The 11,967-nt window shown below is 46.7% G+C and overlaps 1 protein-coding gene across 1 annotated transcript; it reads right to left on the bottom strand.

Moving 5' to 3' along the window:
* Positions 1 to 2,835: 2,835 nt before the first annotated feature.
* On the bottom strand, positions 2,836 to 4,132 carry LOC142049747 (uncharacterized). Its single transcript, XM_075077680.1, is given in 2 exon segments — positions 2,836 to 3,106; positions 3,108 to 4,132. Coding segments are annotated over 2 exon segments (1,296 nt in total).
* Between the last annotated feature and the right edge of the window lie 7,835 nt (positions 4,133 to 11,967).

The raw sequence follows: 11,967 nt of genomic DNA, 5'->3' as shown, positions 1-11,967 counted from the left end.
GCAGTGCCTGTCCTCAGGGCTGGAGTGTCTACAGTGCCAGTCACTTTGCATTTCAAACCAGAGACATTCTCTTCCCCTTGGGGATACTGAATACTATTGAGCAGGGCTCGGTATGCATGGGCCAGGCCCCAGCATGTTGCAGTTATCTGTGTCTCTCTGGAGTTCCCAGCGTAACAACATACTTCCTCCAAATATTCTACTAGTTTTTTAGGATTCTGCACTTGTTCAGGGGTGAAATTCCAAAACACTGGGGGTGCCCACTGCCCTAGGTATTTGCCCATGCTATCCCACATGCCCTGCCACTCGTAACTATCAAGCCTCGGGGCAGATTTCTGGGTGATATTCTGAAGTTGCTTAGTCAAAACCAAAACAACATGCCCAAAAACTAACAATAAGTGCACCTTAACCACCCAAGGATGTTCAAGATACAAAAAGGTTGTTGTAATAGAGGCAGAGACATCATAGAGCAAAGTTGCAAAGATACCATTCTGTATTTCCTCCATATAAAATCTCTTCGAGGAGGAGGTATAATTGCTAATTGCCTCAACAAGGTGGTATCCAAAGTACAGTAACGGATTCAGCAAAACCCCCAAATACCAGATAAAGCTGAAAACGAGTGTTTGTATAACAAATCTCATGGGCAAAACGTTACTAATCACAGCAGAACACAGCAGACTAAACAAACCAACACCGATCTTTAACACCAAATGCAAAAAGGACAACATGGTGCTGTGACCAGCAGCTGTTATTATCTCCAAACCTTGAGCCCCACGTTGGGCGCCAAAAAGACTGTCATGGTTTAGCCGGCAGCTGAACCCCACACAGTCGCTCGCTCACTCCCCTACCGGTAGATGGGGGAGAGAATCAGAAGGGTAACATTCGTGGGTTGGGATAAGAACAGTTTAATAATTAAAATTAAAAGAGACAACAACAGAAATGCAATGTAAAGGAGAACAACGAGAGGTGCAAAGCCCTGGGGTAGGGAGTAAGGGAGGGGAGGGGGGAACGAACCGCCGAAACAAACCGTACGCGACACAGCCGCTCACCGCCCGCCGACCCGACGCCGCGCTGCTCCCGAGCCGCAAACTGCCCCCCCTCAATATACTGGTCATGGTGTCACATGGTACAGAATGAACATGCCATTGGCCAGTCGGGGTCAGCCGTCCCCACCATGGCCCTGCCCCTCCCAGCCCCCCCCGCCACGCGGCAGAGTGCGGGAAGCTGGAAAGGTAGCCGAACCCCACAGTGAGGAGAATTAACCCCTTCTCAGCCAAAACCAGCACAGGTGCTTGCTTCAAACACCAAAAGCTGCAATGCCTCATCGTGAGCTGGAGTCCGTTTTCAAATCGCCCTCTTTCGCAACAGGTCATATAAGGGACGTGCAATTATTGCAAAGTTAGGGATATGCTTTCTCCAAAAGACCAATAATCCCAAGGTGTGTTGCAGCTCCTTTTTACTTTCCGGAATTTTTACCTGATCTAACGCTGAGAGGGTGTCCCAAGGAATACAGACTGACCCTGCTTTCCACCAGATGCCCAGAAACTTAACTTCACTGGCAGGGGCTTGTATTTTTTTCTTTGGGTATTTGAAGGCCTATTCCTTCCAGATGATTAATAATTCTGTCATGCATAGTCTGCACCAAAGCTATGGTATGTCCTCCTATTAGTATGTCATCAATATACTGATAGACTTTGACCTCTCTTTCTGATGGGGTTGCTGCCAATTCCTGTGCTAGGGCATGGTGGGCCAAGGTAGGCGAGTGTTTATATCCCTGAGGCAAATGGGTAAAAGTATACTGTTGTCCTTCCCAGGTAAAAGCAAATTGATCTTGATCACACTCCTGGAGTGGAACCATAAAAGACATGTCCTTCACATCAATGGTTGCTAAGATAGGGTGGGCCTGTTCTTGAATGGTTGCAATTAATTCGGCTATGTTGGGTACAGCCGCGGTCAGGGGGCCAGTGTTTGCATTCAGTCGCCGATACTGGCCACACTGGTGAATTGTACGGGGAGTGGGTAAACACTAAAATTCCCCGCTGTTTGAGATCCTCAATTACTGGGGCTATCCCTTCCCTGGCTCCTAGCGGTAATGGATAGGGTTTCACATTGGTAATCTTGGAGGGGGGAAGGGCAGGTGCCGTTTGCAATAGGCACACCTCCGCCCGAGATGTTTCAGTTAATTGCCTGATCTGGGGGATTCCAAAAGACCACGAGTTCCCCTGGGTGTCATGCCACTGCCTTCCCTTCAACACATCTATGCCTAAAAGGTTCGTCTGAAAAGGTCCTATGGCTACCATGGTATTGATGGGGGCTTCCCCTCCTGGGAACCATAGCGTCACTGAAGTCATAGGCATTGACTGTGTTTTTCCCAGTGCATTTAAGATAATTAGATTTCTAGATGGGATAGAGATCGCACACCGTTCTGCTTCGGTCTGCATCAGTGCGGTGATTTGTGCCCCAGTATCAATTAGAAAAATTACCGGTCTTTTCCTTGGCCCTACAGCTACTGTGATTAATAAATCCCCTCTTACATTCACGGTGAGTTGTCTCACAAACATCCATCCTCTGCTCCCCTCCTCACCTTCGGGGAACGGAGGGTCTAGTTTTCCACCTTTTCCCTAGTCAGCTCCCCCTCAAGATCTATCAGGGGTGGAGCATCGGGAACTAATCCGAGAGTGGCCTTCTTCCCTGACCATTTCTCTACAAGTTTTTCCAATTTTTGGGTTGGGAGTCCATCCATCAGGTCTCGAGGAATGCCCTTCTGAAGCCCTAGATGCCATAACCCCTGTCGACTTAGGGGTCTCTCTCTCCCGGGATGATTGTTGCGGAGTGGCCTCAAATCCTGGCCCTTCCCAATTGACAGCGGCCGACTATTAACTTGCTCTGCAGACCGTACAACCCTTGTTTGGTTTTTTGGAACGATCCACCAACAGGGCCATATTTTCTCCCAAAATTAATTAATTCCTGCACTACCTCCCCCCACGTCCACACTTTCCTTCCCGGCCGCCCATGGTCAGGGGTTATTATCCCTTCTAGAGTGGCCGTAGTCCTTTCTCCTTCAGAAGTATTTTGAATTTTCCCCTGTAATTGGATCCCAATGGGTTTCAGGGAGTCCCCGGATCAGGGGAATCATCCTCTCTGGGTCTACAGGCATCATCACCGGGGAACCCTGGTTGGGCTTGAGCTCCCGATCATACATCATTTGGAGACAGGCCGCTTTCTGTACACTTTCCACTAACTGATCCACCGTACCTGTTATGGCAAGGGGATCTCCCCTCTCTAAAGGGTTCAGCCCTCTGGCCCAATACGCATCCCTCTGGGTTAATGACCATGGGGCTCGGCGATTACCTGTAGTTAAAAACACACCCGGACCCCAATATCCTTCTGCTTCTTTCTCCGACAACAAAATTCCATCCCCCCCTGACAGGGACACTCTCCACACGTATTCTGTCTCCGATTCCTTCAGAGTTCTTGCAAAGTCTTTTTTCAACTTTGCTAGTTTAGTTGCTGTAAATGGGACTTCTTTGGTGAGAACTTGAGGACGGTCATCGTTATTGTCCTCATACAAGTACTCTGTTTTAACCAGTGGATACATGTGAGGGAGGCTTTCTACAGTTTCCCTTGCCTTCTGCAAGTCTCCCTGAGGGTAAATGTGCCGTATCCCTTTCTCTGAAAGTTTCATCTCTACCTCCGCCAGTGTATCTGCTTCCCTCAAAAGTTGATCCCTCAATTCCTCCTTCAGTATGGCATTTTGATTTCTCTCCTCCTGCAACAATCGCTTGTTTTCCTCCAATTGTTCCTGCAGTGACTTTATGACCATCTGCAGTGAGTCTATTGTGACATTGGCTTGACAAAGCCTCTGCTTCCTATCTTCCACCGCTGCTGCCAAACTCGCTCCAAGTACTGCGCAAATTACAGCTTTTCCTTTCCCCGATCTAACCCTAGCTTCCTTCTGCAGTACCCTTATCCTGTCTACTACACTCTGCGGTTGAAACCAATGTTTTTTCGCCCAATCTTGTCCCTGAGGTGAGGGGCGAGATCGGTGCGCCTCCAAAAGATCATATAGCTTGTCTATCCCTGCTGCTGGTGAGGAGACATAATCGTGAGCGTTAACTGCCTTCTGAGTGGCCATTTTACCTAACACAAAGGGGCTGTACAGTCCTGAGAGGGTCACACCTTAATGCCACTATCCGCTTTTCCCCTTTTCACCCTCAGGAGGTCACACCTTAATTGCGCTTAGCACAAAGGCAGCTATAGCTTTCTAAGCGGCTACTTACATAATACAAAGGGGCTCTATTGTCCTGAGAGGGTCACACCTTAATGTTATCCACTTTTCCCCTTTTCACCCTCAGGAGGCCACACCTTAGTTGTGCACTTTCTGTTCTCTGAGAATCCTGTCCATGATGCCAATTAAAAAATGTCACAATCCACTGTTGGGTTGCCCAATTTGGCAGAAGTTGAGCCTCCTTGCTTTCTAACCAACCTCAGAAAATTCTGGGTGGCTAGGGGCGGCTGGGCTTAACTTCTGAGTGATGTTCAATTGGATGTGTTATCGTGACCAGGTTTGTTGTATTCTCGGGAACAAAATTAAGACTCGAAATGGAGTCAAGTGCCAAGTCGCTTTATTTGGCCGCCAACAAGTTCACAAGAGAAAAGGAGAGAAAGAGGAAAAAAAAAGGAAAAAGAGAGACAGAGAATTACAATAGCTACCACCATGGATCTGCAGCATCCCGTCAGTCCGATGTATCTTCAGTCCGGTGGGGGAACGTTCCAACTGGTCTCTGCTGGTTCTGCCTTTTATAGCATTGTCCCGTTGCATAGTCAATGAGCCGGTTTGCATGGCCACATCTCCCACTCGGCAGTGGGGCGCATGCGCAGTATTGTCACTAGAGGGTGCTCGACGGTTCCAGAGGGTTCCAGGGGGTCCAAGCCCCCCTCCCATATGTTGTAAGATGACCCTGGAGCCAGGCGCACGTGCAGAGGACTGGTCCTCTGTGCTCCCAGAAAACAAGATATAGATATATAGGTTCCTGCTGGGTAGAACTTCCTCAGTTGCTGTCGTGGTGAAGCCTTGGTAATCAAGCCATTCTGCCGACATTGTTGAGACAAGTTTCTAGTCCCTTACACCACTGTCTTAGGCATTTGCCCATACTATCCCGCATACCCTGCAACACATAGCTATAGATCCTTGGGGCAGATCTCTGGATGATATTCTTACGTTGCTTATTAACCTGAGACAGAACTGAAACCGTCTGCCAAAGCAATACCAACAGGTATCTCTTAACTACCCAAGGATGTTCAAGATACTGAAAAGTTGTTGTAATGAAGGAGGAGGCATTATAGAAGATGGTAGCTAAGGTGCCATTCTGTATTTCCTCCATAAAAACCTCTCACAGGAGGAGGTATTGTCTCCATTGGCTAATTGTCTCCATGAGGTGGTACCCGAAGTACAGTAACAGCTTCCATGCAAGACCCAAGTAACTGATAAGGCTCAAGGCCAGTGTTTTAATAACAAATCTCCTAGGCAAAACCTCTCTAATCACTGCAGAGCATGGCAAATTACAAAAACCAACAGCAATTTTTAACGTGTACTTCACAATCAGCATGGTGTAGTTTCCTCCCCTTGGTAGCCCACGCCTCAAACCAAGACCTCTCAGCCTGCTTCAGGTATTCACCATACAAACCCTGTCCCTTCCAAGACATCGCAGAGTGAGCGCTCAGCTCTTGCTCCTCTCCTGATGTTGGGTGAGCTCCGTCAGAGAGCTCTGAGACTGCATTCAGGAAGAGGTTGTCCAGGAAAATAAAATCTTCCTCTTTTTCAGCCAGAGTGGCACATCCTGAGGGAGTCGGCACAGGAGGCTGCAGCTGCCACTGGGAGGAAGAGGTTTGACAGTTGGAGGACCCAGAGGAGAAATTGATGGGATGACACTGACCACAGGTAGTGGTGCCCTTTACCTGCACAGCAATAGCGTACCTTTGAGAAGAAGCTGCTAAGTGATAGCCCTCACTGGGCTGCTCATGTGGCCAGCCCAATGGAGATCCCCAGTGTAGTAATGTTACCAGGGCAAGAGGAAAATCATAGCCATATAGGCAGGCCAGATACTGCATTTTTGCCCTGGAGCTATCCATGGGCTGAGGGCTTAGGCACTGTCCTCCTCCTCTTTCTTTCCTTGTGCCTGTGCACAGCTACAGGCAGTGAAGGGCCTGCTGTCCTCATCTGTTGTCCTCATGTTCGTGCCTGAATTTTCATGGCTGCCCAATTACACTAATGAAGGCTGCTCTTTCTGCTAATGCAACGCAGTTTTAGAAAAGACATGCCCTGAAGAAGCAGGAATATCTATTATGAGGCTGCCATGGTATAGACTCTGCCTTATTCCCCATAGGATATGTGCTAGCAAACGCAGGATGCTCTCCATGTGGTCTCTTCTAGTCACAGATCAACCTCTTGGCATTTCTTTAGCAACACATTTCCTTAATTTATGGAATATAATAATGAGTATGTTAGTTTGCATAGTAAGTGTTATTGAAATCAAACTATGATGATTAAAACAAATGTGGGAAGTGCACTGAATGATGCAGTAGCCTTACTTTGTATTATTTTTGCTTGTTTGTTCTGTTTCAGTATGTGGAGATGTGTTTCTTTAGCCCAGGTATTTACTGATATACATATATGCAAGAGCCTGAACTGTCACGTTGGCCTTAAAAGAAATACTCATTTGCCCCAAGTTCAGTATTAAGCATTGCAGTTTAGCGTCCTCTCTTCTGCAAGTCCATATGCAAGTCTCAGGTAACCAATTGCTTTTGCGGGAACCTATTTAAAGCTTCCAACTCCAGAAGCTTCCTCATGGATAATGTCGGAATGGGGAGTCTTGAGGCAGATCTTCACCCCTGTCTTCCAAAGCCAAGCAACCATCAGTCAGCCAAAAGCCCAGCAAAGAAAAAACAGAAACACAACTACAGCAAAACTATGCAAGTTACCTTAGCACAGGGAGGAGACTAGAATTTGGTTATTCTATAGGCTGAAGTGGGCAAAGGATCTTGAAGGGATGGTGCTAAATAAAATGCTTTCATGGCCCCAGCTTCAGCATGCTGAAAGAAAGAAGCAACTCCCCAGGGAGGGCTTCGCTTCTAGGGTACTGGCACATGGTGTCACTCAAGACATTTGAAGAAATTAAGTTCTTAGGTGTGAGTGAAAACCATGTCTCATTCCATGACGTGGCTGGATTAGAGACTGCCTAGGGATCAGACAGCAGCACATTTATGCTGACCCGTTTGTCTCATTAGGCTCTGTAAATGATCCACATTCTTCCAGTAATGGAGATATATCTTACTTTCACCAAGTGATTCCTGGATGAGTGAGAACTGTCCTCAGCATCACTCTTATTATTCTGGTTGAGCATCTGGTTCTTTTGCGTCTGCTGCCTTTAGGAAGGAAATGATGTCTTTACAGCCCTCCTGCTCTCATACTCACATGGCTCTCATTCCTGTTGCCTATATTAAAAGGTGCATTTGCAAATGCTTTTTGTATGGCTTTGCTTTTGAGACTGTTTAGCAAATTGCAGCTGTAGTAAGTTCACACCATTGCTATGCAGAAAGCTGCCCCTTCCTGTAAATCACTGCCCTCTGTTGATAGTAGCTATTACATCGGCACTGGATTCCAAAGTTACATCAATCTTACACAGGTGCTGCTGCACTTGCTAAATTATCTCTGGCTCATGCTAGCTATTTTCATAGCTGTGCTGGTTTTGGCTAGGATGGAGTTAATTCTCTTCACTGTAGCACCTGTAGTAGTCAGGGACCTTTCCAGCTTCCCATGCTCTGCCATGTGGGCAAGAGGCTGGGAGGGGCGGGGCCACAGCCAAGAGAGCTGACCCAAACTGGCCAATGGGATATTCATTCCATACCATGTGATGCCATGATGAGTATATTAACCGGGGCAGTTGTTGTGCAATGTTGTGTGGAGGTGGTTGTGGCTTGGGGAGTTTGTTTGTTTGTTTGTTTGTTTGTTTGTTTGTTTGTTTGTTTGTTTGTTTGTTTGTTTGTTTGTTTGTTTGTTTGTTTGTTTGTTTGTTTGTTTGTTTGTTTGTTTGTTTGTTTGTTTGTTTGTTTGTTTGTTTGTTTGTTTGTTTGTTTGTTTGTTTGTTTGTTTGTTTGTTTGTTTGTTTGTTTGTTTGTTTGTTTGTTTGTTTGTTTGTTTGTTTGTTTGTTTGTTTGTTTGTTTCATGAGAAGCTGTGTCATGTGGTGTTTGTTTTGGTTGTTCATTCCCCCTTCTCCCTGTTCTGGGTTTTGTCACTCTTGTGGTTTTCCTTTTCATTGTGCTTTTGTTGTTGTTTTATTTTAATTATTAAGGTGTTCTTATCTCAACCCATGACCTTTCTCACTTTTACCCTTCTGATTCTCTGCCCCATCCTGCTGGTGGGGGAGGGAGTGAGCAGCTGTGTGGGGCTGAGTTATTGGCTAAACCCCAACAGTTGCAGAACAGGAGGGAGGCAGCACAGGTGAGGCAGAACCATCAGGCTCCAAAGTGTGACCTTGGCCTTCAAGCTGAGATTCATCTATGCAGGATCTTCTTGCTGCAACAATCTGTAAGCAATGCAGGACAGCTGCTACCAAGGAGACTGTGGTGGTGAGAGCTCTCATGGCCCAAAGAGCAGAGAGAACCTTCTTGAGAAGAAGGTGAGAAGGGTTGCATGCCTTCATGTGGTATAGCTTCTGTACAGTCTCTTGTTCTGTGCTTTTAGCGAGATGGAGTTCTTTGCAGCAGAAACAGATCTTCTTTCCCCCCATATCCACCAAATTGCATCTTGGTAAACTGGACACAAACTGAATGCCTTGGCATCCCATTACAAATACAGCCAGGTTCAGCAGGACAATGACAATATTCATCAGAACAAATAGGTTAGCCAAGACTATCAGTGACCTCTTCCTTACCGTTAAGCCCAAGATTCCAGATAAGATTATGGAGGAGCTGGCCCAGAAGAGACGGGTGTTATTCACATGCAAGACGCTATTTAGTGACAGAACCCAAAGTCCACCTGGATAGAGGATAGAGCAGCCCCAGCCTCTGGAGGCAACTCTTGTCTGATGTGAAAGAAAGGTATCCCTTCAAGGCAGATGTTATATATCGCTTAGGAAAATGGGCAGCCATGGAGAAAGGTATCTAGTACCTGAGGGAAGTAGCTGTACTTGAGGTGATTTATGGTGAACTGGAAGATCAACAGTTGTCCAAAGATCCGGGTGAAGCCCAGAGCACACGACCCATGTGGCGGATGTTTGTACAGTGCACAGCATGTAATCTCTTTGGCATAACTGCTTTGAAATAATGTAGTTGGGTATACAGAGGGTCTGAAGCCTGCTATACTGCAAATGAAAAAGACATATTGGCAACATATGAAGGGATTCGAGCTGCTTCAGAAGTGGTTGGTACTGAAGCACGGCTGATCCTGGCACCCCGACTGCTAGTGCTGGCCTGGATGTTTAGAGGGAACGTCCCCTCCACACACCATGCACCTGATGCTACATGGAGTAAATGGGTTGCACTGATCACCCAGTGGGCTCGAGTAGGAAACCCCAGTCGCCCAGGAATCTTGGAAGTGATTACGGACAGGCCAGAAGGCAAAGATTTTGGATTATCACCAGAGGAGGAGGTGACACAGGCTGAACAAGACCCACTGTATAACAAACTGCCAGAAATTTAGAAGCAATATGCCCTGTTCACTGATGGGTCCTGTCGCCTTGTGGGACAGTATCAGAGATGGAAGGCTGCTGTATGGATTGCTATACGACAAGTTGCAGAAACTGCTGAAGGAGAAGGTGAATTCAGCCAGTTTGCAGAGGTAAAGGTCATCCAGCTGGCCTTAGACAATGCCGAATGGGAAAAGTGGCCAGTGCTCTATCTCTGTACTGACTCCTGGATGGTGGCCAATGCCCTGTGGGAGTGGTTACAGCAATGGAAGCAGAGCAACGGGAAGCACAGAGGCAAACCAATCTGGGCTGTCGCATTGTCGCAAGATATTGCTGCCCGGGTAGAGAACCTGGTTGTAAAGGTATGTCATGCGGATGCTCACGTCCCCAAGAGCCAGGCCACTGAAGAACATCGGAACAACCAGCAGGTAGATCAGGCTGCCAAGATTGAAGTGGCTGAGGTGGGTCTGGACTGGTAACATGAGAGTGAATTATTTCTATCTCGGTGGGCCCATGACACCTCAGGCCATCAAGGGAGAGATGCAACATAAAGATGGGCTCGTGTTCAAGGCGTGGACTTGACCATGGACACTATTGCGCAGGTTATCCATGAATGTGAAATGTGCCCTGCAATCAAGCAAGCGAAGCGGGTAAAGCCTCTGTGGTATGGGGGACGATGGCTGAAATATAAATATGGGGAGGCCTGGCAGATTGACTATATCACAGTCCAACAAACCTGCCAAGGCAAGCGCCATGTGCTTACAATGGTAGAAACATCGACTGGCTGGCTGGAAACATATCCTGTCCCCCACGCCACCACCTGGAACACTCTCCTGGGTCTCGAATACAATCTCCTGTGGCGACATGGCACCCTAGAGAGAATTGAGTCAGACAACGGGACTCATTTCCAAAATAACCTCATAGACAGCTGGGCCAAAGAGCATGTATTGAGTGGGTGTATCACATCCCCTATCACGTACCAGCCTGTGGGAAAATCGAAAGATACAATGGACTGTTAAAAACTACACTAAGAGCAATGGGTTGTGGAACATTTAAACACCAGGATACACATTTAGCAAAAATCACCTGGTTAGTCAATACTAGGGCATCTGCCAATCAAGCTGGCCCTGCCCAATGAGAACCCTTACATACTGTGGAAGGGGATAGAGTCCCTGTAGTGCATGTAAAAAATATGTTGGGGAAAACAGTCTGGGTTATTCCTGCCTCAGGCAAAGGCAAACCAATTCGTGGGACGGCTTTTGATCGAGGACGTGGGTGATGCGGGAGGATGGAGGAGTCCGATGTGTTTTTCAAGGGGATTTGATTTTGGGTGAAAACAGTCAATGAACTGAATGGTATGCTGTTAATTGCTATATAATGTTGTGTGTCAACACTACTATGGTTGCTATATTCCATATCAATGGTATCATGGTGGGAATCTTGCATTGAACCAAGGAAAGTGCAGCGGTGAGAGAACAAGGACTAACAGCGCAGCGGTGATGGAGCAAGGACTGACTTCAGCATGCAACAATCCAACGCCACACACACCATCTCTCTGAAAGACTCGTACAATAGATGTAACCCAAAGACATGGACTAAATGAAACACAATGGACATTTCACAGACATATTACAGGGGTTTTCCATTGATGAGGGGAATGATAATTGCAATCAGTATATTCTATTAAAGGATGAGAAGGCGGCTAGGGGTTATTGAAATTGTATTGGACAGTATGGGACCTGAGCATGACTTAAATGATATGGAATTGGGGTGGATACTGTCATGGCTTTATCTGGGATAGAGTTAATTTTCTTCACTGTACCTGCCACAGTGCTGTGCTTTGGCCTTAGTATGAAAACAATGTTGATAACGCACTGATGTTTTAGTTGTTGCTAGGTAGTGCTTATACTAGTCAAGGACTCTTCTAGCTTCCCATGCTCTGCCAGGTGCAGAAGAAGCCGGGAGGGGAAGTGGCAGAGCTAAGAGAGCGGATTCAAACTGGCCAAAGGGATATTCCATACCATGTGACGTCATGCCCAGTATGTTAACTGGGAGGGGCTGGCCAGGGGAGGGAGGCAGCAATCACAGCTCGGGGACGGGCAGCGTCGTTCCGAAGTTGGTGAGCACTTGTATCGGTTGTGTTTTTGGTTTTTACCCTTTTTCCCTTTTTCTTTTCCTTATATTATCATTATTGTTATTATTATAATAATTACTATTATCATTGCTATTTTGTTTTAATTAGTAATCTGTTCTTATCTCAACCTACAAATTTTTTATGCTTT

This window comes from Phalacrocorax aristotelis, chromosome W (genome assembly GCF_949628215.1).
Source record: "Phalacrocorax aristotelis chromosome W, bGulAri2.1, whole genome shotgun sequence".
NCBI classification, from domain to species: Eukaryota; Metazoa; Chordata; class Aves; order Suliformes; family Phalacrocoracidae; genus Phalacrocorax; species Phalacrocorax aristotelis.
The sequence above is the reverse complement of the archived record's forward strand: the minus strand, read 5'-3'. Positions and strand labels throughout refer to the sequence as shown.